The sequence below is a fragment of the Aulostomus chinensis genome, chromosome 12, assembly GCF_037954235.1.
Source record: "Aulostomus chinensis isolate RoL2024-O1b breed Wild chromosome 12, RoL_Achi_v1.0, whole genome shotgun sequence".
NCBI lineage: Eukaryota > Metazoa > Chordata > Actinopteri > Syngnathiformes > Aulostomidae > Aulostomus > Aulostomus chinensis.
Genome location: NC_141331.1, coordinates 27,048,000 through 27,075,655, shown reverse-complemented (window position 1 = coordinate 27,075,655; position 27,656 = coordinate 27,048,000). Strand labels below are relative to the sequence as shown.

General features: G+C 47.7%; 1 protein-coding gene across 5 annotated transcripts; it reads left to right on the top strand.

Annotated features, from left to right (window-relative positions):
- The first annotated feature begins 1,164 nt into the window (after window positions 1-1,164).
- Window positions 1,165-26,822, top strand: slc37a1 (solute carrier family 37 member 1). 5 transcript variants are annotated; one of them, XR_015118782.1, is made up of 21 exons: window positions 1,165-1,588; window positions 3,168-3,425; window positions 4,030-4,111; window positions 5,519-5,639; window positions 6,349-6,427; window positions 7,419-7,554; window positions 7,918-7,994; window positions 9,377-9,543; window positions 12,091-12,140; window positions 12,431-12,505; window positions 14,505-14,540; window positions 15,270-15,392; window positions 16,281-16,371; window positions 16,626-16,688; window positions 18,182-18,267; window positions 18,683-18,731; window positions 20,390-20,463; window positions 21,518-21,596; window positions 22,524-22,621; window positions 23,668-23,822; window positions 24,452-26,822. XR_015118782.1 is itself a non-coding variant. In XM_086221013.1 (21 exons), the coding sequence occupies exons 2-21, from the start codon at window positions 3,370-3,372 to the stop codon at window positions 24,465-24,467; spliced, it is 1,623 nt and encodes a 540-aa protein (XP_086077139.1). In that variant the 5' UTR covers window positions 1,166-1,588; window positions 3,168-3,369; the 3' UTR covers window positions 24,468-26,822. The 5 variants fall into 5 exon arrangements, 4 of the variants coding, with proteins under 4 accessions (XP_086077142.1, XP_086077139.1, XP_086077141.1 ...); XM_086221013.1 differs by having other exon boundaries at window positions 1,166-1,588; window positions 23,668-23,732; XM_086221014.1 differs by lacking the exon at window positions 1,165-1,588 and adding an exon at window positions 1,669-1,810 and having other exon boundaries at window positions 23,668-23,732.
- The last annotated feature ends 834 nt before the right edge of the window (window positions 26,823-27,656 follow it).

The following is a 27,656-nucleotide window of genomic DNA, read 5'->3' as shown; positions in this document are numbered from 1 at the left end:
TTTCTGCAGGCAGGTGGCCCCTCACACCTGTACAGAGCTGTCTCCCTCAGTCATAGCGGTGTGGCTTTTACATGTTGGCTTTTGTCAGCGTGAATACATGCTTCGCCATCCCCCGTCGACTGCAACCTTCGCACCTGCAGCATGTTTATACCTTTATGTTTATATAACCTTTATACTTCCACCACTTCCTCTCATTTCTCACTCCTCCACTTGAACAGTGGGCTCTTATTGCTTCTGTTCGCTACCACGTCTTCATTTCCAGTTTGACAAAATATCAGCGTTACTGCAGTTAATACTACTACTTATGTTACAATTATACTTTGCTCCTTTACCTACCAGTTAATTTCCTTTAATGTGTACAGGAACCCAGATTTACTGAGATGCCCTCTTTCTATCTGACAGCATTTGCTTGGTCAAGTACTTGTTGGATGTGTTGTTGTTTCTTTAACTGGCTTTAACTTCCCCAGTTAAAGACGAGAACAGCAGCTGAGGGAACTCAAAGCTCTTTGCAGAAGTCAAACCATCAGATGTGAAATTTCAGAGATTTCAGAGAGAATTCATCAGTCTCCTAAAGGCAGAGGCCGGGAGAGAAACTCTTTGCAGGTGGACGACGAACGGGCTGAGATGGGCTGTCAGTTGTTTTACTGTAGGATTTACTACTCTACAAATGTAGAAAGTTTCAGTTTCTCAAACCTCCAAACACAAACCTGAAGAGTTTGGAGATTCTGTCAAAACTCCACAAGTCACTGGCAAAATGTAACTCAGACTCAGAGCCACGATCTCTCCTCTCTAAACAGGTTCCACCAAAACAACACACAGATGTTCTGGGTCCAGGTCTTCCCGAGCATCAGTCGGTGGAGTGATACCAGTGTTACCAGTGGCACCAGCAGCAGGACAAGCTGCTCATGGGGAGACTTTCTCTCTGAGGATGTCAGGAGTTCCACAGCAACAAAGGCAATATTACAGTGTCATGCTGTTGATTCACCAGCTTCAAGTTTTAGACTTGTCTGCATGTTTGAACTTGGAGAAACCTCACATCCTTTACACCGCTAGATGGCGCCATTTGCTCATTTGGCTCAGCCGGGGAGGAAAGCACAAGGACATCATCACGAGTTTCTGGTTCCTGGTTACGCTCCTCTGTCCCGTGGGTTCTCCCGTCTCCTCCTCTCCCGCTCCCCTGTATAATTTCACCCCCCCGCTGTGGGGGAATTGACTCTTGATCTGAACTACGTCACGGGTGAGGTTAAGATCTTAGGATGAGAATTGAATTCCCGGGGTTTTCGGTTCGCCTGCGCCGGTTCATCTGTTGAGCCCTGGACGATAGCGGCGTGTCACGACGGTTTGCATCCATCAGTGCCACGAGCAGCTGGTCTGAGATCAGACAGCCAGCAGCACCCGCTGATGACGTCACGGAGGCAGATGGGGCGCGCGCGCACGCAGCCCAGCTGTGTGAGGGTGGCTCGGAGGTGACAGTCGCCGCTAGCTTCAGTTCAACGGCGGCGGCTAGCATTCACACGGCCGAGCCGCGGAGCAGACATCCCTCAGCGGACCGAAGGGACACGCAGAAGCCCCCGACTCTCGGCTTAAGGTGAGTTCTTGAGCCGGAGCGCCGCCGTGTTCCGGCACGAGCCCCTCTGACGGTCGGCGGCGGTGGTTTAGCTCGCCGCCGTCGGTACCAGGAAGAAGCTGCGCTCGTTCCAGCATCCAGGGACTAGGAGCCGCGCTCCTGCCTTTCCCCGGCGGCTTGGTCGATGGAGTAACCGACGCTGGTTGTGACGGCAGGGGTTTTATCAACGCTGCCGTCTAGCAAGTAAGCGAGTTCAGATTTATGAGAGGAAACGACGCTGCGCGGTTGCGTCTCACCGCCCGCAGCTGAAGCTCTGGATGCCGCCGACGGCAGCGACTCGCGTCGTCAGGTTGGGGTCTCGGGTTTGTTTGGACGTGATGAGCTCAGGGCTGAGACGTTTTTACTCTTATTGCTCGTTATTAGAACATGCGACTTTAAGGGTTAACCAGGAAGTCACATGACATTCGCAGCTATAATTATAATGGGCGTGTGGAGATAAATGTCTGCTTATCAGGACTTCTCCGGTCGAACCAAGCGTCCCGATGCGTTGCAGCGCTCCAGCCAGACGGCCATGCAGACGCGTCATTCCTGGCTCACGTTTCTGTGTCGCGGCTCAGAGGCACACCTGAGACCAGGTGTGTGTGTCGCTGAGTTTCGATATGACAGAGGGCAGCAGTTGTTAGAGGTCTGGCTGTTTGCCTGACGCTGAAGGCAGGACGTGACAGGCTCAGTTTCAGGCTTTGAGCAGATTCAACTTGAACTAAAACAACAGAGATGGGAACTCAGTGGCGAGAAGGTCCTGGGGTGGAGCTCCGCCTGTCCGAGGAGTTTTCATGGACTCCCCATGACTCTATGATGCAACTTCACCACAGCCCCGCACCAACAAGGTTCAGATCAAACATCAGAACTGTTCCTACTCTGCGCGTCGCCCACGGAGCGCAGGAGTTGTGTAAGCAGACCTTTGGCAGCTCAGGAGTGAGTTTGCCAACTGTGGGGCTGGTTTGAGGTGGGACTGCAGACCTCTGACCATGATGATCCGTTCACTTCCATATCACATGGTTCTTTCTCAGGGGAAAAAAATCAAGTATTGAAGAAGTCATTGTAGTTATTTTACATAGAAAGAAACTCATCAGTCGCCTGTCTTTACCTCGTCCTCGACTGAGCGGCGAGCGACAGCCTACAGCGCTCAGGGACCAACTGCAGATCTGTCAACCAGATCTAGAAACGTGAAGCTCCTGCAGCCACGAGAAGAACACGCAAACGCCACACCGAAAGGACCTGCGATGGCTGGCACTTGAATGTTGTGCGTTGGATGCTGCTTTGAAAAGTGTCACTGAGGGCGTAATTGTAGTTTCACTTTCACTTTACGCCCGTTTTCACTTTTGGGCAAACTGTCCCTTTAACGTCCCTTGCAGGCAGACAGCCCGTTACTGATCAGCTCACAAAACCCTTGTCAAACAAGCTCTTAAACCAAACTGCCATTTCTAGATTTACACGCTCTGGAAAGCTCCATTTTGTGCTAACACAATTCTGTACTCGTGCTCTGTCTTCATGCCTCCTCCGCTGCCCACCGTCGTCCCGTCTCACGTCATCTTCTCAGGCTGGTGAGGGGAATTTCCAGCTCCACTTTTCGCCCTATCAGCCATGTGTCCTCTGACTGCTGATGTGCCGGCAGCGTCCTCTGTGGTGGAGATGAGCCAGGGCAGCAGCACGCCGTCTGCATGCGCCCCGTTAGCCTCCTAACAGCGTGTGGAGTTCACACCCCCTGCCTCACATTCTGATTCAAGGACTGGAGTGTCAACATGGCTCCTGTTCCTCCAGGGATCCGCCTGCTGGTGTCATTCGACAGGGACCAGTGGTGAGTCGGAGTCTGGTGTGTGTGTTTTAAGAGGCTGTGGTCTTCCTACTTGTTCATCTTACCTGTGAGTCTTTGTTTCATCTTTTAGCAAAGAAAACCTTTTACAAATCTGTCACTTTGCTGTTTGATTATTTTCAGTTGTCCACAAGTTTGTGGGAAGCGCTTGTGTTGACTACCATGTCTTATCAGAGGGTAGAAACCTGCATGGCCTCTTTTTGACAGGAGGTCGTAGACACAGCCAGAGCGATGTGTCCTGGCACCGAGGCAACACCATGACCAGCATGTGGACAGACTTTCTCACTGGTGTCTCTCACACTCGTGTCCACAGAGCTGAAATACTCTGTGATGCAAAGGATTGTCTGCTGCATCCTGGACCTCACACCGGTGTCTGGGGTCTGAGATGCATCGAGACTCTCTGTCTGTCTTCAGTACAGAACAGTCAGTAATCAAACATTTAAGGGCCAGTCCTCAATCAAGTTTTATGACGGCCTGCAATTGGACCCACATTTCTGGCGCTGACGTTGAGCTTGCAGGTGCTGCTTTCAGGTCGGACGGGTGAGTGCTGAGTTTTCTGTCTGGTCCCCCTTGTGTCTCCTCTCTGCAGGTACAGAGCTCTCACCTTCATCCTCACCTTCTTGCTCTACACCAGCTTCCACCTCTCCAGGAAACCCATTAGCATCGTCAAGGTAAGACGTTCAGAACTGAAACACTGACTGGAGGAATCATGTTTCACACAGTGACAGTGGTCTAGACGTCCTGGGTCGGGCGTCCATGGGGGTGTCTTTTGTGTTGAGTCGACCTGAGCAGGATGATAAAGGACATCTAATCTAAACCGATCTGTTGATGGCCGTCTCAGCCAACGGTGTAGCTTAAACTTTGTTATGGAAACTACCTGATGAAACAACAGCTGTTCATGGTCATGTGGGCCAGGAAATCCCCAGATCCTCTCCAGCCACGTTTATACTGGGAGGTAAAGGAGGCCTCGCTCTGACGCCGCTCAGACACTCAAACCGAGCTCTGTCGGTGTTTGGCTGGGCAGGATTGGTTGAGCCAAACCAAAGGGGAGGAGTCCAAATTAAAAAATCATCAAAACACATTTAATTTGTGTAATTGTTTTCAATGCATATAGTCGCACTATTCAAACCGCTATGCTTACGCTGACATAATATATATGACATATGGGGGGTGGGGCAGTTCAGGGGTCGGACCCCCTCTAACCTGGTGACTCAAGCCTTTGTTTGACATCTCCTCCCTCATCCTCTTTTGTCTGGCTCCAGCTCTTTGTTCTCATAAATCCAGGAGCTTGTTTCGAGATGAGGCAGTTCGATTTAGACATTACAGGTGACACGCAGGTGAACTTTTAAACCTGAAAGACAAAACAAGCAACTGCTTACAAGCAGCGACCTGATTGGATTGTTGTGGGCTGCGAGTGTGTGGCTGAACCACGGCGGCCCCGTGGAAGACATCTCTCATTCCAAGCTAATGAAAACAATTATCCTTGTCATCAGATGACGATGCATCAGTGACAGTATTGTTTTATACATTCATTTTCTGCCAATGATCTATCATGAATTTGATCCTAAAGATTTTGTTTTGTACGGGAATGAAACCTGAGGCCAGGACCAGAGTCTTCCCCCGTATGTAGATTTATTCTGATTGGCTCAGATCCATGTGAGCAGGTTAAAGGTATTTCTACAGTACCATTGGTACACCGGGCAATATCTGCTTTATACTTAAAAGCTTTAAATCGTATAATCTATCAAATACAAATCACATGTTTGTGTTTAATGTAGATTTTAATACTGCATCAGTACATCAATGCTGCTCATCAGAAACACACAAAGACGGCATCAGATTTGCATCCACTGTTAAGAAGTAAGATGTGCGGGTGACATCTGCACTCAGCAGTGATTGCAAACAGATGTGGAAATGCTACCTTTTTTTTTTTCAAGGAAAGCTGCAAGACACACATTTGTTTAAGACCTGATCTGAAGACGTAAAGCAAAAGCCACTCGTGTTGGCTTGTCAGCCCCGGCCTGGGACACGGAGCTGCGTGTCTCACCGAGTGTTGTGCTCCTTGTGTGTGCTGACAGAGTGAACTCCATAAGAACTGCTCATCCGCCAGTGAACCGGCCACCAGCGCCTCCAGCAGCAGCCAGCATCTCTCTGTGCAGCTGCTCCACGCTGACATGGACTGTGGATGGAAGCCTTTCGGTTGGTATCGGCTCCGTTCTTGACTTCTTAGGTGTTTTGGCAACGTGGTGTCGCTCCCTAGTGGTCAAATACTGAGATGGGATTGATTTGCTCTCCGCTGCTCAAACCAGCTGCATCAAGACGGCAATGGGGTTCAGTTCAACTGATCAGTGTCTTTGTGGGTGGCTGTGGAAAGATCTTATCGATGTACACGTAGAGTGAGAGGTCCGTCCCGAGTGAGCCGATCGCCAGCTGTAACACCAGCTCCGCAGCACCACGTGTCCTGCAATCTTTTCACTGATGCCACATTGGGAGGTGGTCTGGGTCCCCTGTGGCCACAGTCTCTCTCTAGTGTGTATGAAAACGTTTCCTGGGCCACATTGAAAGACTGCCTCATCAGCTGATGTCCTGCAAGTGGGTTCTGATACCTGCCGAGTGTCCTAACAATGGCTGATTGGGTGAGAAGCAGGTCAATGACAGCCAGCTGGAACACGGATCTTACAGTCAGGTTGATCTGGACATCACCATCTATGATGCTGTCTCCCTCTCACTGATCAGGTGGTTCTGTCCAGAGCCTTGACTTTAGGTGACCAGAATAAGACCAGAACATTCGGAGAGGTCTTTGCGGACTGCGGAAGGTGTTCTCTGCTGCTTTGGCTGTCGGGAAACTTGCAACATGATGAATGTGTGCAAACGAGGTCAGCGGTAAAACTCTTCTTTGTGTCCTCAGATAAAAGCAACTACAAGCAGTTGCTGGGAGCCATGGATTACTCTTTCCTGTGTGCCTACGCGGTGGGAATGTACCTCAGGTGAGATGAAGAGGAGGGCAGAGCCAAGATTTAGAATCAGAATCACAGAAAACTTCATTGACCCCCAAGGGGAAAATGGTTCATGTTACAGTCATTCATATTCACAAGAGAAACGTGTGCAAGCGTTATTGTTGAAGGGCCTCAGGAGCCTCCTACAGGGCCCCATTCAGGGTCTCCACGAAGGCCGAAAACTCTGAACGGCTGTCCAGTACATGAGCACAGACAACAGTTATAGTTTCCTCCATGAGTCCAAGCTGTGACGGGGCGTTCTGTGACTCCCCCCACACCCGCCTGGCGCTGCACACTTGAGCACCTCCAAGGAAGAACTGAGTTAAAGTGTGAACTAGAACAGCAAGCGGAGGCAGCAGTCACGAGGGCAAAACCTTGAAACGAGTGTGGGCAGATGCATTAAATTGTTCAAGACAGTGTGACACAGATTTACTTGTTGGTAGACGAGGAAAGATGAGAAGCAAAGCTCAGGAAAAGCGCCTGATACTGATTTTTAGAGCGTTCAAATACGTGCAGGTCGTTTTTGTGCTGGATTGAAAATGAATGATGACTGTGAAGGTTGTCAGAGGGCTAACTAACGAACAACTTCCTTGAACAGCCAATGTTTGGTGTTTCCATACATGACCATTTATGTACAGACCAAAATTTAACAAGTAAATTAACAAGTGATTAATTAATTGGCAAGTAAAATACCCAAGGCTGAGGTGCTGGAGCGCTCTCTGCTGGACACGCTACGTTACACCATCGTTAACACGTCATAGGTGTTGTTTTCTGCGTTTGATGTGCTAGTTTTTTTTTAAATCGGCACATCCTGGAAAACAAATACGCCGTGACAGTGCGTTGCTGGTAGGCCCGTGATAGGGCCACGATAGGCAGATAACTGCCGATGTGTCTGTCAGGCTTTACTCAATAACTGTGCTAATTACAAAATTATTGTCAAATTATATCTTCCATGTGATGTGGTGGTCATGTCCACGTGCAGCGGTATCATTGGGGAGCGCCTGCCTATTCGACTCTACCTGACGGTGGGCATGTTGGCCAGCGGGCTGTTCACCTGCCTCTTTGGACTGGGCTACACCTACAACATCCACAGCCTGGGCTTCTATATATTTGTCTCGGTGAGATGCATCATAGCGATTGTAGGACAAAAAGATGTTAAATAGAGAGCAGGAGGATTGATGAGCAAACTTGTGCCGGCTGTGCTTGTCCTGGTGTAAACACACGCAACGGAACATTTGTTGTCCGCTTGTAGCTCAGGGTCACCAAGCTGTTATGTCGGTGCTGAGCGAAACCATCTGGCTGAAGGACAATTGCTATGTGTATTGCTACATGAATAAAGCAACTATGGAGGGTTCGCACGCAGAGACTCACACGTGTGCAATCACACATGAGCTGTCCACAAGGGAGAGGCTGCAGAGCTGTAACCTCTCACTACCAAGTGACCAAGCGTGGGCCTCATTCATCCTTTCATCATGTTTCAGGTGGCCAACGGCTTGGTCCAAACCACGGGCTGGCCCAGTGTGGTGACCTGCATCAGCAACTGGTTCGGAAAGGGAAGGTGAGGCTCAGTCGGTCTCAGTGTCACACAGGATGTCCAGCCTGAAAACGACTGAACAGAGACACCTTCATTCCTACTGTTGGAGAGGCGCCGCAGGCATGAAATCATTGTTTACTCTCAGACGAAAAATGAAAAAGAACAAAACAACAAGGCCTCTTTTTCTTTTTCTTTTGTTGTTGCCGTGGTGAAGGTATAATTTGTAGGTAGGATCCCAAACGTTTTCAGTCGAGCCCTCCTGGTGTGAAATATTTCTGGGCCCCTCTCTCCTGGTCCCTTCCTAGCTTAATAGAGTTATCACAATTTCTTTATTGTCAAACTAATTCCACAAACATTTGATAACGATAAAACTCAAAGATACAATGCAAGTTATTTAACATTTTTATTCGGGGTGCCAGTGATCCCAACAGGTGCTCGGTAAGAGATCCCATGTTACCGTTAAATGAGTAATGGAAAAGTCGCAGTACTTCCTGAGTAGGAGATGACTTTAATTCACATTTTATCTTTAAGTTATTTATCAAAAACAGAAAATAAAAAGTATAAACTATACTGTGTTAAACATCCTTGAAGAGATGTTTAGGAGTTCACAAGGTGGAAAAGCACCATGAATGTTGGCTGATGGGTGTCTCAGTCCACCTTGTTATGAGCTGGAAATGCTGCGTCTCTCTGGGAGAGGGATTTGTCCTGCTGAGAGTTTTAGTGCAGCAGGGTGCAGGTGCGTCTCTACGGGACGGCGAGGGAGCAGCGCTCCTTCGTCTGACGGGTGTGATGAGATACTCGGTGCATCACGAGTTTGGTCCAAGCGCCCAGCTGTCAGTGGCCTGTCCTTTCACATTTACACATCGCGTTTGGCAGGTGTTACTTTCAGCCTTTTTTAATCACATTTTAGTAAGCAAATAAAAATAACATTTTATTGGATATTTGAGTGTATGAAATCCATTTGTTCTGAAATTCTGCAGCTGTACAGTTTACTTTTGAGCTTCCCTCATTTAAAAAAGGAACTCAAAAGTAACAAACATTCATCTTGTTGAAGAAGTTCCTGAGCAGGAGGAAGACCCTGGTTAAGACCGTGTATGATCGTATGGTTCTGTGTGTAGATTTGGAGAAATTTAGGAGTAAATCAAGGATTGATTATAGTAATAATAATAATAATAATAACGAAGTTAGTTAGACTTTATTTGTGTAGCTCTTTTAATACAAAGGATGCAGCTGCAACATTTCAGCACACAGAAACGTAACAAACACGTACGTGTTCATTCACTGGTGAGTTCATGTAAAAGCTCCAGTCAAGCCAAGCCTCTCTGAGTCGCAGACCTTCAGGCTGGGCCAGTCTTGTGTTTTGTCCTCTCTAACATCCTTGTGTGTGCTGTGTGTGTCGCTGCCAGACGAGGGCTCATCATGGGGTTGTGGAACTCTCACACCTCGGTGGGAAACATCCTGGGCTCGCTGATCGCTGGTTACTGGGTTTCCTCCAACTGGGGCCTGTCCTTCATTGTACCGGGTCTCATAATCGCTGCCATGGGTGTTGTCTGCTTCTTTTTCCTCATTGAGCGTAAGTACAGCCTCCTCATTGGTTGCAAGGCTACAACATGTTAGCAATCGAACGCTAGACTGGTTCAGGCTGAAGAACAGATTTGTATTTTCTTGAAGTCAAAACAGTATTTTGCTGATGTGCTTCATTTTTGTCTGTGTGTGGCGGTTTAAGCTTCTTTTAATGTTGAAGAATGTTGTCATAAGAATGTCTGAAAACAGTAAAATGCAAGCTCTGTTCATGACCACAGCCGCACGAAGAACTTCTGCCACAGAGGTCACGTGACTTCCTGTCAGTTGCGGAGGCAGGGGGCGGCCAACTTGTCTGCAGCTCGGTGCTTCCCGTTCTTTCCCATTATCTGAGACACTAAAGGGATGTAGATGTTGAAGAGAAGAGTAACAGCCAGTCCTCGTCAGCCCTCCCCTGTCCCCACCCTCAGCTCCTTTCCTGCTCTCGCCTGTGCTTCCTCTTGAGCTGTCACAGCGAAGGAAATCTTCAGATTATCTCATGTATGTCAAGGAAGTACTCTATCTTGTCAAACAATTGATGAAAATATGTGGCTGGTCAACCGGGGCTTATTGGAAATACAAAACATCTTGCTGATGGACGCTCCTTCTCATCATGTCGTGTTTAGAGAAACGACAGGCCTCTCAACTTGAGCCTGGGACAGATCGTCTACATACTTGTCACTGTGTCTGCTCCAAAGGCTGTGAAGGTGAAAGCCGGTCGCCTTTAGTCTGTGTAGGTCAGGATGACGTTATCATCTCAGGATTCTTTGTCTTCTCGACATAGTTTAGGTTACAGAATATAAAGGATGCCTAACTTTGAATGCTCGCCTGAAGGCTGCCCAATCATTAGGAGAGGAGTCTAAAGAGAGAAAGTAGTTGTGAATGAGATTTCAAGGTGTTTTCTCCACACACACTTCCCTCTGAAGCTCCTCAGTCTGTTGCAGACGTCAGCATCCTGCTGCCATCCTGGACGGCGTTTGCTTATGCTGCCTCACTGCAGCTGCTGCCGTGAAGGCAGGCCGGTCGTAGTGACAGAGGCCTAATCAATCTTTCTATTGACTTGTTCCTCTCGGACGTTCTGGTCTCAGCATGTTTGATTCATCACCTGTGGTTCAGATGAGGAACGTGAGAAGGACCAGAAAGAAGTTGGCCAAAAAGTGAAACTGACGCAGCACAAGGTTGAGACGGTGCATGCGAAGAATATCAAAAATTAAGAATGAATGGGGGCACGACAGAGGCTCGACGCTCAGGGTCACGGGGCCGCACAGTCAGCACACTAACGGTCTGAGGACGCCGACCAGCCGTGTCCTCACACACAGAGACACACACACACAGTTTCACAGCAAATAAAGTTGAAATAAAGCAGAAAGCACATCAAGACCTTCCTCTTCTCACGTTTGGAGTTGTCAGATGTACGTCTACACCACGTTTTACGAACGTCACGATCAGAACAACCTCAGCTCATGAATATCAGATGGGTTTTTTTGTAATTTGACTAAGTAATGTGAAGCTTTAGTGTCAGAACTGCTCTATCCTGCCTGTGTGACAGCTGAATTCTGTATTTGTATCACTTGATGAATTACTTTCCTGCCAGATTGTGTCCTCTTTCCAGCCAGCTTGTCTGTGGCCTCCTTGCCACAATATTTGTAATCTGCATTTGTGCAACAGGTATCATTGACTTGTGGATGGAATGAAAAGGCTTTCTGTCAGGTAAATTCACTCCCCAGTGGTGCGTTCCCATCGGCGTGTGTACGGTCGGTAGTTGCCTGGGCGAGATGCAGCTCAGTGAAGACTGAAGCATCAGTCACCGTCCGCAAATAAATATGTCACCTTGCTCTCTAAATGTTTGTTTTATATCCTTAGAGGCCAAAGTTCACATCGTAACACTGCATGATGCAGAAGCTAGATAGTGACCATGATGATTGCACAGCAGTTATTAGTGCGTTCATGATTATTTTGGTGACATTGATCATGTTAATTGACTAATAGAATAAAAGATGAATTTGCGTCATTGGCTGTAGCCCCGTGCTGGCTTCTGCATCAGAGTGGGCGTTACTCCTCTCTGTTAAGGATGCGTGTTCAACCAGACAAGGCGTTAGATAATCTGTGTTTGAGTTTCACCTCCTGATAGTGTCTGGGAGTGTCTATATGGTCTGGGTGACAGCTCCCTGGAAAGCAGCAGGCATCCAGCAACGGGTGCTGCACCTATTCCCCGTCAGATGAAAAGGCGCGGTGTGTGTGTGTGTCCTGACTTGGGCTCTCCTGACTCCAGGTGTGTGTGAGCAGAAAGAGAGTGATGAATACCTCTGTTAGGTTGGTCAGGTCCGCGTCCCAGGGTTGATCCTGATTAATAAAGGCCTTGAATTAAACCTCCCAGCTCTGTGGAAGAGCTGCACGATTGTTTGTACAAAGGTCTTTAACTTGTTGAAATGTCCTGATGACACCCGACCGAAGTGTCACTCGGTCTGAGAGGACCCTCCTCTCCGCTTGCTTACACAATGGTGAAAAGAATTGCTCAGCACTATCATATGTGACCTTGTGTTTTTGGTTTCTCCCCCAGATCCAAATGACCTGAAAACCTTGTATGCTGAGAAATCCTCTCCCAGCAGTGTGAGTGTGGAAACAGACTGTGTCTCTGTTAGATGTAGATGCATGTAGTCCATGTCCTCGCGTTAGGGTGTGCCATCTCCTGTGAGTAAAGATTCTGTGAGTGACTTCATGTAGCTTCACGCTGGTTATTGTTTTTTCACTCTGTTTACAATCAGATTTTCTTTTGGCCTGTAAGTGGGCGGACTCAGTTGTTCTTGTATATCGAATCATTGGTTTTAGTCCCTGTTGGTCATTTCTTGGGATTTGTTACCTAAAACTTGTGAATTTAATTACTTATTGTCTCTGTGCAGGTTCCAACCAAGAGTTGCAATGGCGTGAATGGACACACTGAGGTGTTTCTGCAGTACAACGACAACAAAACCCAGGTGTGTTCATGCATCACGCAAATCCATTTTCAGCCATAGGCGAACACAAAGCCCCTGGCCTCAAATCCAACGTTTGTCCTTGTAATCACATAAGCAACAACGTGTCAAACAAAACAGCTTGAGTCTTTTTCTTTTTTTTTAATTACAGAAGCTAATTTAGTTTTTGCTGGTGTTCATTTAGTTGATCTTTTCCCACCTGAGCTCCACTTAGCTTTAGCTGAAGTCTGGAGTGCTGCTGAGCAGCAGCAAATCTCTTAGCCGGAGAATTGGCAGATTTGTACAACACGGATGTGAAACACAGGAACCTGTTTTGATATGAGGTGGACAGACTGTGTATGTTGGTGTTACACTGACAGCGTGACAGGCAGTGGGTAAGGATCGCTGTTCTCTTCCTCCATACTGTCTCTTTGTCGCAGTGATCATGTCTGTACTAGCATCTGATATCTGAAAGCAGCACTTTGGTCGGTCAGCTCAGGTTCCATGCTGAGGTGCAGGAACAGGCCTCAGGAGGTGTGAGGTGGGACGAAAGAGGCGCCATCCTTCATCTGACGAGTCTGCGGTTGTGAAAATGAAGGCTGAAGCCAAGTGCATGATGAATTTCACTGAGGGAAGATCTTATTATTGAGGGCGACCGAGAAACGCAAACGTCTCAGTGATATTACAAACAAACAAATTCCAGGTTCACATAGACGCGTACATCACCCACACAATCACCATCGCAAACCCACCAACACCCCACAAACCACTGAGGAGAAAACACACAGAAACCAGAACATGGTGTTGTCAGGTGTGCAAAAACTGAAGTCCGAAAAGCACGAAGCAAAGAGATCCATGGCAGAGAATTATTCAGTCAGATGGTGTTTGTATCCAAAGGGCAAGGGAATCAAACATCATGTAATGTGGCGTATGATATGAAACTATGATGAGGATGCAGGTGTGTCACAGCAGAACAGCGATGAATGAGAAGCTGAACAGGCGACGCAAAGTCTCCTCTGATTGATTTTAAGATTTTAACCACCATCGTGAGTCTCCCTGAGGAGAGACCTCCTGAGAGAATGTGGCGTTACAGTCGTCTTGTGCTGCATTTCTCTCGTGTTGCGGAGGCATCAAATCTGACAATGACTCATCCTCGCTCATCAGACCATCGATCGCTGCAGCTGTCGTTGGCTGACATGGGGGCAGACATGCAGCGAAGCTGGGTGCTGCCCTGACCTGGATGAGCTGAAAACATTGGAGGAGAGACTAGGCGATGCAGCAACATCATCACATTCCTTCCTACTTTATCAGCTCTGTCTACTTTTATTTTTGGAAACTTGCATTATTTACTCAAAGTAGAAGTTGAGTCAGGATAATGCAAACTGAGCTGCACCAGCGCAGTCGCTAGAAAAGTAGCAACAAGAAATTGGTTGAGAGTGGACGTCCCCTCAGTCGAGGAAAGAGTTACTTCCTCCATGAGGCTTCAGGAGAGGATGTTTGTGGAAAAAGAGGTAGATTTCTCAGAAACGACTTCCGGTTGTTCTTCCTGCTTATTTCTTGTTGTACTTCCATTTTTGTAGTTTTACCCAAAGACTTCTATTCATGTTATATTTTCACTGTTAAATATCAAAAAGATGGATCACGGTGTGGATCAAAATGCTGATGATGGAGTAACATGTAACCTGAATGTCAAGTGACTCCAAACAAAGATAGCTTATAAGAAAAACTGCCGACACCAGAATTCATGGTTCCATGGCGCTGAGTCTCTCTGATGACGGTCATGAGAGCCGATGTCATTATGCAGTCTGATCCCAGTAAATCATGGCAAATACAGGCAGCACCAACAACAGCTTCAGCTGCAGAGTAACAGACGGACAACGAAGCAGTAGGTGTGCTTTTGATGGTACAGGTGCGTCTAATGAACCATTAACTCCGAAGAGCAAGAACGTTTCACTGGAGGCGGGGTTTCCATGGCCAGCGCTCCTGGGAGTTGCACATTAACATGTCTTTATGATCCACTCAGGTGTACTGCTGTTATGAAGACGTTCAAAACAGAAAGGTCAGTTGTGACTTGAGCAGCAGACGGTGGTTCAGACTTGTAGGGGACCCTGGTGGGTGGACACCAATCATTCTTAAGCTAAACCCACATGTCCAACATCTGGACTCAAAGGGGAACTCCACTGATGTTTAGCACGTGCTTCCAAGTATCAGGGACTCTGTCAACGAGGTCATATACCCGCTTTGTTGAATGAGTCCTGTCTGCCTGATGGAACTGCATGCAGGTATTCAACGTGCGACTGTTCTGGTCTTTTCCGTGTTGTATCTCTTCATCCTCACCTGGTTAAATGGGAAGATGAAATCAAAGCGTGGTCACTAAATTAATGTCTGGTTCTGCTGCAGCAGGTTCTAACCATCAAGTTCTATTAGTTGAGGTAAGTCCTCTGCTTATCGTGCTGAATCAATGGAGTTCTCTTTTCAGGGCCGAGCCTTCAGTCAGGTCTTGACTCCTCAGCTTCTCCATCTGATACTTCTGCTCAAGGGTGGTTTTGTGATTTGTATCGTGATGCTGGCAGCCAACTTTCAAATGATGTTCAACTGTTACCCTGCATCAACCTGACCGAATCCTTCAAGTGTCACTGAAACATCACAAAACTGCCTGAATCAGACTCAGAATGATTGGCTCTTGGCTGTGTGTGTGCGTGCGTGCGTGCGTGCGTGCGTGCGTGATGGACTGACAGTTCTACCCGTAATCACTGACCGTGGCCTTGCTTGTCTTCCTCGCCCTCAGAGTTACGACACAGAGCTGCTGTTACCCAGGGACTGCGCTCGTGTCCTTGTGCAGCCGGTCATGGTGGTGAAGAGCAAGTCAGAGCCGTCCGCCATCAGCTTCATGGGAGCCCTACGTATACCAGTCAGTTACAAATCAAATACCTCACATGCATGCTGTGTGCTGATTGGCCAATGTCAGACCTTCAGTCTATCAAATGAAAACTTGATTTTATCTTCCAGTTCTGCTCAGCTCTCCTGCAGTCCTGCTCCAGGGACCCGCTGGGTCTGTGTTAGGTGGGATCAGTGTCATCCTAACATGCAGTGTTGGTTAGCACCCTCTCTGGACATGCAGATCATCCACTTTGCAGATGTCATGTAGTCCAAAAGTAGAGACCAAAGAAGCCCCTCCCCCTAGTACTGTGAAAGGAACTTAGTGCCTCCGTCTGACCGCAGAGATCTCTGCTTTTTTAGCTCCTTAGCCGTCAAACGCTGAATCTGTTGATCGATCAGTTCACTAATGTGTGGAATGTCAGACTCCAAAATGGCTTTTAAACACGCCGACTTTTTGAGAAATCTGCTTGTAGTTCATCATTTTTTTCCTGCCAGCCAAGCTGATTGTTACCCCCCTGTCCCGCGCTTCATCTTGGAGCTCCAGACCTCTCGTTAGCTGTGCTGCAGCAGCAGGAGAGAACGTTGTCCCAGAAGTCAAAAACACAGTTTTCTCCAAAGAACAACACATCATTTGTTTTAACTTATTCATGCAATGAATATTAAACACAACCTTTGCCCTCTTTATGCAGGCAAAAAACATTTTTGGAGAAATTTGATGACCCTTTAGACTTGGCTTACTCCACTGCTGCGCTCCTTTGTTCTGTTAATGTTAGTGGACTGTATCAGTGAGAACAAAAGGCTCCTAGCGTAGGAAGTTCTTATTGGGTGGTGCTGAAACTGCTGATGCAGGCTATCGCTCAGTCGGGAGAAACTGTGGCCTTCATATTCATGTGTGTGTGTCCGCTCTTTGTGTTTGCAGGGAGTGGTCGAGTTCTCTCTGTGTCTCCTGTTTGCCAAGCTGGTCAGCTACACTTTCCTCTTCTGGCTGCCGCTCTACATCACCAAAGCAGGTGAGGACACAACGGAACGCACACACCCACGGACTGCAGGAAACCCAAACATCCTGGAGGCCGTGGGGTTTGACCACATGAGGTTTGGGCGGGACCGTCGGCATCTTCAGTACTTCAGCCCGTCTGTGGCAGAGTGTTAATTGTCACATTATTAGTGTCGTGGCTTACTGAGCCACCTGCTGCTCACTTTCCTTAAACTCTGTGTGTGTGTGTGTGTGTGTGTGTGTGTGTGTGTGTGTGTGTGTGTGTTTCAGCACACCTAGATGCCAAGAAGGCTGGAGATCTGTCCACCTTGTTTGATGTGGGAGGAATAGTAGGTATGGTGCTTCTGTTCTGATACCACTTGTTTCTGATGTTTACGCCGGTCGGGCAGTTGAGGGACACATGAACAAACCTGGAGAGCCGCAGTGAGCAGGAAGGGGCTGATCTCTCTCTCTCCAGTGTCTCCAGTTCAGGCCCCTGGCTCACCTGGTTTTAACTTCCCTCCAGTTGTAAACTGATCACTAGCGGTCGGCTCAGCGGCGTGTGTCACCGGGACACTCTGTATGCAAATAAAAACTTACATTATTTCCAATTGTTGTGTTTTTAATCTGAATTTTTGCCCACCACAGTTTGTAGTAATTATAAAGGGCAGCTGCGAATACGCTGCTCAAATCATCCAGAAATGATGCGTTTATTTGTTGTTGTGTCATTTTTTTATGCTCACACTTCTGCCCTCTTGTCTAGAATGATGTCTGGTGTTTGAGCAGAGAGAGAGAGAGACAGATCAGCTGATGGTTGAGAGACGTTATCTCCTAATTCGAGGGCGAGCTGCGCAGACGATGGCGATGTTGTCAGCATGTTCCTAACAACCAATAGTGTCTCTCTAGAATCTTTTCACGTGATCAGACGTAATGATACGCCGCTGTTTACTTGCTTATCAGTGTGTACTTGCCCTTCATCAGCTGATGAGGCGGTCTTCCAAGGTGTCCCAGGATACATTTATGTGCATGATTGTGAAAGATCACGTGTGGTTTCAGTGATGGGATCTCAGGGCACATTGAGTGTTATGATCATGATTTTATATCGGATCCCTCAGGAAGGGTCTTCGTAGCAGCGGGGAACAGGGCCTGTGAGTCAGTGTAACAGGCAGGTGCGAGGCTGGCCCCCAGGGCTGTGCCTGGAAGCGTATGACCTGGACTTTGTCCATGGGTACAGCCTCTTGTTTGAGAAGCCTCTTTTGCTTTAGTCCCACTTAAAGCTTCCGACCATAAGAGAGGAAATGTGAATCAACTGGTCATTTTTTTGGCTTTTATGCAAAGGATCTTTGCTGGTTTCTAAATTCTGCTGCATGAGTGCTGAATGTTTGATTTCACAAATTTTAAAGTTCTTCCGTTTGGGCAGGAAAGTTCATTGTCTGTAATCAACCACAAGTCAATTTAGGTGTTAAAGTCCCTGCTTTTTTTTTTGAAACTGCATTTCCCATACCCCCTCAGCTCCCTGATTTATGTTCAGGCACTGAAGGTACTGATAATGCCAGACTTTACCAACTCGGCTGCCTTTAATCTGATCTTCCCATTCTTACTAAACAGTTTAACTGTAAATGTTATGGTTAAAAACTCCATGGCTTCACTTTATTAAATACTCTTAGGCAGTTAAATACGCTGGTGTTCCTCCATTTGTATCCGTGTAAGAGACGGAGAGCTTTTGCTTTGTTGGGGTTTATTGTGAAATCCTTTTGAATATCCTACATTTTGTTGATTGCTTCTAAAGTGTGTGTGTGTCTGTGTCTGTGTGTGTGTCTGTGTGTGTGTGTGTCCACACACAACAGGAGGGATCTTGGCAGGAGTTACGTCTGATAAGCTGGGGAAGAGAGCCACCACCTGTGCCGTCATGCTGCTGCTGGCTGCTCCTACAGTAAGATCCCGCCGCACTGCTCTCTGTTCCCTTTTCCAGCAAATATCTCCCAGTGTGATTTGGAACTGGAACCAGTGGATATTTCACCAGTTCAACATGTTTTGAATAGTGATGTTATTGGTGGTGGATACCGAGCTGTCACCTCTGAGCAGGAGCAGGTCACTGAAGCTGCCGGTGTGCGTTTGGTGGCAGTGGAGCGTTCCACAGATTCCTCTGTGCCTTTGTTTGTGATACACACGAAGAAAGTGACATGTTTTTTTTGGCTAATTTAAAGTGCGTAGGATATTTTACAGCCAGCTGTCACATGAACATCCTGTTCTAACTTCAGTGCAACATCCGGCTGCGCCTGCTTGGTGCTGTGACCCAGTTATAAATGAGTGAACATGGGAGTGACTTTGATGCGTTTGTCTTCCAGCTTTATGGCTTCTCCATGATCAGCGAGCTTGGTCTGGGCCCAACCATCGGTAAGAGCCAGCTGATTCATTATTCAACTTGATGGACTCACTTTAAATTATCCAGCAAAATGCATTACTAGTCAATATTTTTGTTCTGTTCTGATGACACAAAATGAAAAATTTGAAGTGATGAGTCTCTGAGAACTTGGAGGTTTGCGTTTGTTTTTATTTTTGACTTGCACTAAGTTATTGATAGTCTTCAACCAGTCTCAGATTTAGTCAGTGCTTAACATGTCTAATCTAACTTTTGAAAGTGTGTGTAAAAATGTACATGAAAATCTCTGTGGTGCTGATTTCTAGAGGCCGGGGCCTTGAGTGTTTGTATCGAAGCTGTCGATGCCGTGTTTGAGAACAACCAGCAGGTTTATAAACCCAAATGCCTGCTGGGATTTAGAGTTGTTCCTTGTGAGGAATCCACTCACCAGCGGCTCCACTCCTCTTCATGGAGCTGTCAGCTCATTTTTAAGCCGTGCTGTTCTTAAAGCAGTGAGAGACGCTGAACACGATCCCCGCTTCATAAATAATGAATGACTAAAACTGGAGCTTGGAGGAAACATGAGACACACTGACTAGACAAAATGGTACAAAGACAAATGAACTACATCAATATTGACTTTGGCCACAAGTTGGAACACTGAGACTGGTTCGCTCTTTGTGTGTGTGTGGGGGGGGGGGGGGGGGGCGTGACTCTGATGTTTGTCTCTATGTTGTCTGATTGTTGAACACCTGACAAAGATCATTTGGGATCATAACACCTTTATAAAAATGTTTGGAGCTTTAAATGCGGCGTTGCAGTTCTTTACGGAAACACTGAACCGTCCAGTTCTCCTTCATGCATCCTCTCAAATCAAGGAGAATTGGATAAACAGCTTCCATATTCCCAAAATATCACTTCTGTTTGCTCCATTTGATAAATAAGGATCCTGATGCAGCAGGTTGTCCAGTAGCTAAACACTAAGCACAACAGGTCACACTTTTCCAGACGTTAGTTGTGGAGCACCAGCAGATGGCAGTGTTACAGCACAGAAGCTCACTCATTCCAACAAGAAATAAACTTTGGTAACGTGAGGAAACATGTGGATGCCATCTCTGTATGTCATCCTCATTACATGGAAATCTTGCAGTCATCGGAAGCTTAAACATTCAGATTTAACCACGGAGCAGCTGCAGAAGGGCCCAGTATCAGTGAAATAGAAACAAATAAAGATTTGTAACTAAGAAGCGTGCAGATCGACTCTAGTTGAGTCCCAGAATAAAGAGCGTGACAGGAAAATGGTCGTCAGTGGCTTGTTGACTGTAAAGGCTGTGACGTGACGGGTGACTCATGCAGGCTGAGCTCATGAGCGTCACAGCTGCGGCTCTTCATGTTCACAAGGAGATTTGAGAATGTCATCACGTGACGGCGTGTGTTATAGCACATCATGTGCTGCAGCTGCTGGGCAGCAACAGCTGCTCAGGCCTCGTCCAGCAGTCAGAGCTCGTGTGTTGATGTAGGGAAGCGGGCCTGCTGGACTCGGTGCCGGCAGGGGTCGCTCCAGAATCTGTGCAGGCAAAAATGGAATCACCGATGTGTCTGTTTACAGCGTGAGGAGAAACATGGAGGCAAGGAGTAGAAATTCCCTTTCACCCTAAGATCCACAGTCTTAATGCTGCTGTTTGTGCCCCAGGCATGCTGTTGCTGTGTGGAGGTTTGGTTAATGGACCATATGCACTCATCACAACTGCAGTCTCTGCTGATTTGGTAAGTCTCTCCATTTCAGAAGTACTACTACGAATGTAAGCTTTATTTGAGTGGCACCTCGGTGACAGTACTGCAGTGGGGTGCTGTGATTGACTGGCGTCTTGTCCAGGGTGCACTAAGCTTCTCTGGTCCCCCATGACTCTCTACAGGAGTCGTGACCAAAAAAAAATCTGAGTAAACCTTAATAACCACGTGGGAGGGGCGCACAAGAAGTGCAACAGGCAGGCGGGTGAGGATGTGTCCTGGTCGCTGCACCAGCACTGCGGCTACTTGTGCTTCAACACCGTGTCCATGGTGACATCAGAAGACATGAGACACTTACAGCTGCCACTGCTACTGCTGACAAACGGCCAGTTTCAACTTTTATCAGTTGCAGGGTCTTAATTTTAAAAAATCAAATGAGTACTAAAAATGCACCAGCATCGAGAAGAAAGAACAGGTGTAACTTGCTCTTGATTTCTAGCACCTGTTAAAGTCCTGGCAGTGAGTTTGGAGTCACTGCAGGGATGGAGAAGAAAAAAACTGACTCTCCAATTTCTGCTAGACGTGCAATTATTAGTTATTAAAGAGTCTCTGTCAGAAGATTGGCAAGGGTGATTTAACGTGTGTCCGTTCGCTAACCCTGTAATCTGGTCTTTACTCTTACAAACCCACAGTTAGTATCAAACTCAATGGTCTGCATTCAAATGGAAAATGTTGGTTCGGTCAGCCGGGTCCTGGTGTCTGTTCAGTGCTCCGTCAGCTCTCATCCAGTTCATAGACCTGAAGAAGCCTTTGGGGTGAAGCGCGAAACGTCTTTGAGCAAACTGAAGCAGTCCAGTCGACTGCAACCAAGCACTTCAGATTTTAAAATGGACGCTGTTGTTTTGAGACAGCAGCAGCATGTCAACTGTTAAAGACCTCACGTCAATGTACGTCTTGACTGTCCTTAAATTGAACTTGCAATTGAGGAAAGGACAAGTCGTCCACCCCCACCCCTTCCCTCATAATCACCTTAACTTGCAGCAGACCTGCTCCCTTATTTCACGCTCTCCCTTTCTACTTTTCACCACAGGGGACCCACAAGAGCCTGAAAGGCAACGCCAGAGCGTTGTCCACTGTCACTGCCATCATTGATGGTACAGGATCTGTAGGTCAGTACGCATGTGCATCCTTACACGTCATTACACCTGCTGCAACAACCTCATCGGTCTGATACAACCAGTGTGTCGCGGCGGGGAACGTTCCCGTCACGGGTTAGAACACTGACAGCAAGCAGTAACCACGTTACCATGTCTCAAACAGTTGGAATTATTGTTGAATTATAGAGGCCATAGTAAAGCTGTCAGGTATCTGTTCAGGAGACTTGGACAACTATGGCATCTGTGGCCTCTTTGTGAGTGAAATAATCACATGATCGCAGTCCTGCAAGTGCACGAGGATTTGTTTCTGTTAGCCACTGTGGTTGAGCTCAGTCGCGCTCCCTGCTTGCACTTTCATCTTCACTCGCAAACAAAACTTGACACGCTGAAATGAAATGTGCAACACGAAACATTAAGCAGAAGAGCGAGAGAGAGGAGGAGGAGGACGGTGGAGAGGAAGTCAACAAAAGTTTCTAACCAGCAGGTGATGATGAGTGCAGGTGCGGCACAGCCAGCCAGGAGGGAAGACGCATGGCTTTCCACAGCAGAGGCTGGCGCAGTAGGTGTGTCCAGTAATGCTGAGCTGGACGCCCTGGTAGTGGTGCAGCCTATTGTGCTGCCGACTGACACGAGGCCGCTGGTTCGGTTCCTTCCTGCTCGATTTGATGTTCAAAAGGACACAGTTGGGCGTGTCTGCAGGACGAGGGAAGGTTCCTGGTGGTGCAGTAGCGCCTCCTCTGGTGTGAACCTTGCACCACGTCAACGAGCCTCAGAGAGAAAAATCCCTTTCTCATGACCTGCTGTTTGTATTTGTGTTGACAGGTTTCCTCCTCCTCTTTGTCCATTTAGATTAAAGTCTGGCGGTATATCGTACATGCAGGCTGGACTCAATCTGAACCCTCCACTTATAAACACAAACAAATGCTGCTGTGCCCTCAGGTGCAGCACTGGGCCCCCTGCTGGCGGGGCTGTTGTCTGCAGGTGGCTGGGATAAGGTCTTCTACATGCTGATGGCAGCTGACTTCCTGGCTCTGGTGGTGAGGCCCGAAACAGCCGAACACAACACAGTTATTATAGCCAATGACATTTCAACAGAGTTTCCTTAAAAGTTGTTCTGATGAATATTTAAACATCATCAGTGGGGGGGGGGGGGGGTTAGAGTTAGAGTGGCTGTCTAGCAACCAAAGGGTTGCTGGTGGCCACTGACCATGTCCAAGTATCCTTGAGCAACTAAATCCCTGATTGCTCCTGATGGACTGGTGACCCGTCCAGGGTGAACCCCGCCTCTCACCCAGGCTCCAGTCTAGAAAATGGATGGATGATATCAACAATGATCAAAGGGCAAGAATGTCTGATATGTTAGTTTGTTTCTTTCTTTTTTCTTGGTTTTCTTTCGTTCTTACTTTTACTAACTGAGTGTTGGGGCCTTACTTGAGTCATGGCGTTCGCTGGTACTCAGCCAAGCTCAAGCCTCATCGCCAGTTTCAAGCCAGCGCAAACAATGTTTTCACTCCGAGCGTCCTCGGCCTTTCACCAGCTAGTGAACCTGAGCTCCTCCTCCCAGACCTGCTCCACCTCCTCTCAGACCTGCTCCCCCTCCTCCCTGACCTGCTCCCCCTCCTCCCAGACCTGCTCCACTTCTGATGGCTTCGGTGGATTCCTGCTTCTGCCATATACAAACGATGTGCTTGCGCTCCTTCACCTGGAGCAGGAGGAGGTCTGGTTCTCCTGATGAGGAGCGTTCTCCTCTCCTGAAGTAAAATGTGTGCAGCACTGAAAGAGCAACACAAAGCCCAAGGCTGTCTGACTGGTCTGAGTGATGTCACAGCTGAAACCCGCCATCCACCTGACCTGTTTCTGTTGCTCCACCATAGAATGGAGCCTGATGTGTGTTTGTCCAGTCACCTATGAAGAGGCATCTTATTGCTTGAATCATAGAAGAAGTACTGAACCACTGACTGTCAACCTGTCTTTGGTGTGTGTGTGTGTGTGTGTGTGTGTGTGTGTGTCTGTGTGTCTGTGTGTGTGTGTGTGTGTGTGTGTGTGTGTGTGTGTGTGTGTGTGTGTGTGTGTTGTCATGCAGCTCCTGCTACGGCTTGTCATGAAGGAGCTGGCCTCAATTAAATCCCGTCCCACTGCTGCTGTAGAGTAAGTTCCACTCTTCACTTGTCCATCCTTCTACTCAGCACGTCCTCTTGGTGGCAGACATCTTGACTCGCTGTGACAGCCAAATTACAGGTGCTAATAATGACGTTCACGTGTGAGAGTGAGGTGGACTCCTAGTGTGACACGACAGAGTGCTTAATGGTTTATTTTATCTGGTGAACAAAGTATGAAATACAGATTAAGATAAAGGGAAAAGAAGCACAATTCAGACAAAAAAGAAGTCAGCCAGTCTCAGGTGATGGAGTCACTCGTTATCAAGGAGAAGAGTGTCTTGGTTCCTGCTGAGATCCAAGCAGTGAAGGTTGTTGTGAAGAGAACAGCAACTCTTGACTAGCGTGTTGGGAGAGGGTGCACACAGAGGAGGGAAAACCACTGTAGCCGCGGCCCTCGTTCTGGGGGATCATTCACAAGATGAAGAAGTCAGGTGATTGTACTCTAATAAAAACCACAGGTCGACACCGTAGACGGTGGAAGTGCACCAGGCTAGATTATTCTCATGAGCTGAATAATCAGCGGACACAAACCATGGAGTTTCAGAGAAGTTGAGCAGTTGTTGTGTGGCTTGGTAAACTGTTAAAAATTGAACAATGTTACTTTGTGGACATTCAGTTCAAGTTTTATAGAGTTTATTGCTCTTGACTGTAAAACTTAATGACACCCAACTTATCAATACCATGTTAATGTTTGTCTTTACCTCACAGGTTGAAGGAGCACTGAGGTTGCACTGCCCCCACACAGGAGTACACACACACACACACACACACACACACAACTGTGCAATGAACCACTTGTCTACACCTGCGATGGACTGTGCTTGGACAGCAGCAGAAGGTGAAGAGCAGCTGGAGGTCTCATTTGCACACAAACCTTCTCCAGGTTTGTCTTTCTCACCTCTGCGCCTGTTGGCCTGCTTGTATGGCGGCCCGTTCCTCCACGCCAGTGACCGGATAAACAACCAGCCTTAAGTGTCCGTGTTGGACATGCACGTAGGCAGCAGTCCCTCGTGACATTCGCTGTGGGTCCCACTTGGTTTGGGGGTGAATTTGTTGATAGCACAGCACAACCCTGAACAAACGTCTCTCGCCTTAATTTATACAAGTAACTTGATACTTCAACCACTGCAACTGCTTTTCCAGGGAGTGATTTTCAACGACGGACGTCTCTCTTGGTGTTAGACCTTTGATTCGTGTCCAAATCTCAGAGTATTTTTCTGTCTGGTTTGTGCTCATTGGAGGCCTAAGAAACAACCAGGCCAGTCAGTTTCCAGGAGAGGGAAAAAATAAAACAGTTACCTGAAAAAGTGCCGTTACCGTGAGAAGCATGTTGAGTCATCTCTTCAATTAGTTTATGACAGCGAGCACAGCAGCTCCCCTGCCGTTCGACTCTTCCTCCAGCAGATGTCTGGCTGGCAGGGCCACATTACCAGCTCTTACCAGCACAGTGTCAGATTTCATCATGAAGAAAGCCAAAGTTCTGGCTAGCTGCTGTACTCCTGACGTGTAGCTCTGTCCCTGTGGAACCTTTTGTTGCACTCCAGGCACCTGCAGCGTTAGAAGTGGGTGTTTGAGCCATGTGTTTCCCTCCTGGAACAGTGGGCCTGAGAGAGCCTGAGCTGCCAGGGTGACAACAGATGATTTAGGCTGCTTTCTCACCTGAGGCCTCCATCCCCCCTCCAGACACAGTGTAGGACATCCTGGAATGATTTCTGTTTCTCCTTTCTAAAGTAGGATTCTTCTGTTTCAGCCCTATTTTTCTGTCTCTTGGGGTCTGAAGGATTGGTTGCGAGAAAGATTTAGAATCAGAATATTTTGTGGGGATGCCGCGACAAGCACCCGCGAACATCTCCAAAACATTTCATTTTTCATGCATGGTGAAAATTTCAAGAGCAGACAGAGTTGAAGACACGCTGGTGCCCAGACATCAGCACCCACGAAGGCATGACGGAAAACTGACTAAAAGGAAACGTGAGTCGTACCAAATCCTTTTGGCCTCATGTTGAACCGCCCGTCTCTTCCTGTCTGTCACAGTCTTGTTATCAGTCTCTTCAACTCGTGTCCCAGTAGTTTGCACTTCACCACTTCTTTCAGCAGGAGGCGCTGCCTCTCTGTTTAAACTGCATAATGCTGCTTTAAAGTCTGTGTAAAAAGCTATTGAGCACCTCCTGAAAGCAAACCAAGTACCCCCCCCCCCCCGACATGGGGGGTGCTGGACCGTCCCTGAATCTGTGGATGGTGCTGTTGGTGTGAGACCAGACCACTGCGGTTCTGCTGTGCTGTGTGGAGGTCTCAGTGTCAAAGACGCAGTGTCTTACTGAACCAAAGACATCAGTTTATGTTGTAATTTAAGGAAGTGACTAATTACTTTGAAAGCCATTTAAGTTTAAGTTATTTCTGTTTTGTGGTTTCTGGTTTATGGATAGATTTATAAACATGAATGCAGTTCAACATGGCGTTGGCGTTCCTGTGTGTGTAGTATCAACCCTGGACACACACTCCCTGACATGTCCACATCCTGCACAAGGGCTCCGCCACAGACTCTGATGATGACTCCATTGCCATACGGGAGAGGGACAGAGTTTTACAAACCGCTCCCAGTATGAAGTCTCCTGGCGATAATCGTCAGGCAGAGTTCTGACGGTGTCAACGGGTCTGGAAGGTGGGAGGGTTCGTACGAGGGGAGCTGATGGCGGAGCTGCTGGGGTGACAGTGAGCAGGCCAGAGAGTGAATCCTGCAGCTGAGTCTGCTTGTAGTTGTCATGGTTCCACTTTGACAGCCGGAGATGGTTGAAGTGGACTGATCTGATGGTGACGATCTCATCGACGAACAAAAAGATCCTCGCTGAAAATAGCATGAAAGCTCATTGTGATTTGGATGATTTGTTTTCTATTTATAATCTGATAATTTATTGTCTTTATGTTGTACACCGATGCTATAGAAATGCATTTTTTGAACTCTGGGATTCCTTCCATGGTAGCATGGAGATGTTATGCCTGCCTTAGGAAAAAAAAACATGTCATCAATACTTTTTATAAAACTGTGTGCCTTGTTTGTAGATGCTGAGTAATTGATTTTGTGGGTAAAAATAAAAACAAAATCTTTCAATCTGGTTTGGTTCACTCTCTGAGGACTCGAGGAACAAGAGTTTCCACAGGTACCTGTTTCTGATCGCTCTTCTCGCCATGGTCGAGGCCCGGTGGGCTAAATCGGTCCGGTGAATGTCATGGAGTGGCCTTCAGTCTCAGCTGCACGTGGCAGGTGTCGTCCCAGCGGTCGGCTCCTGACACACAACCCTCTCAGTGACACCAGCAGCCCAGAAATCATACAAGAACACAACAGAAGACGGTGGCCAGGAGCCACGTCCACCCTCTGCTCCCAGCTCCACCAAGCTGAGGGCCTCCTCTGCCTCTCCAGTACTCGCACACTGAGGTGTCTCAAGCTGGTTCTGTTCCTCCTGCACCGCTTTGCAGAAAGAGCCGGTCACGCACGTGCAGTTTGACGCCAAAGGAGACTGAAGGCTGACGACAGCGAGACCGTCCCCAAACGTCAGGGTACAAACTCAAGTGTAGTGATCCTCAAACACAAACGAGAGCAAGTGTGCGTTCACCCGCGCGCTCCAGCTGGTCACCCTGGTTTGTAGCTGAAGCGCCAGGATTGGTGTTCAACACGCGTTCAGGTATTTAGACGATGGTCCTGGAGTATCTGGAGGCTCTGTGGCCCTGCTGCTCTGATGCTTTACACCAAAAGAAGTTCTTCTGCTTAATAGGATGCAAAACCATAAATGTAATTGTACCTCAAAGATCAGATGAAGTACTTCAAAACAGCATGTTTGTCCTTCAATCCGTGTGCCACCCATCCTCACCTGAGTGCCGGTTTAGGGACAGTTTAACCCCTGTCTCTAATCTGGGA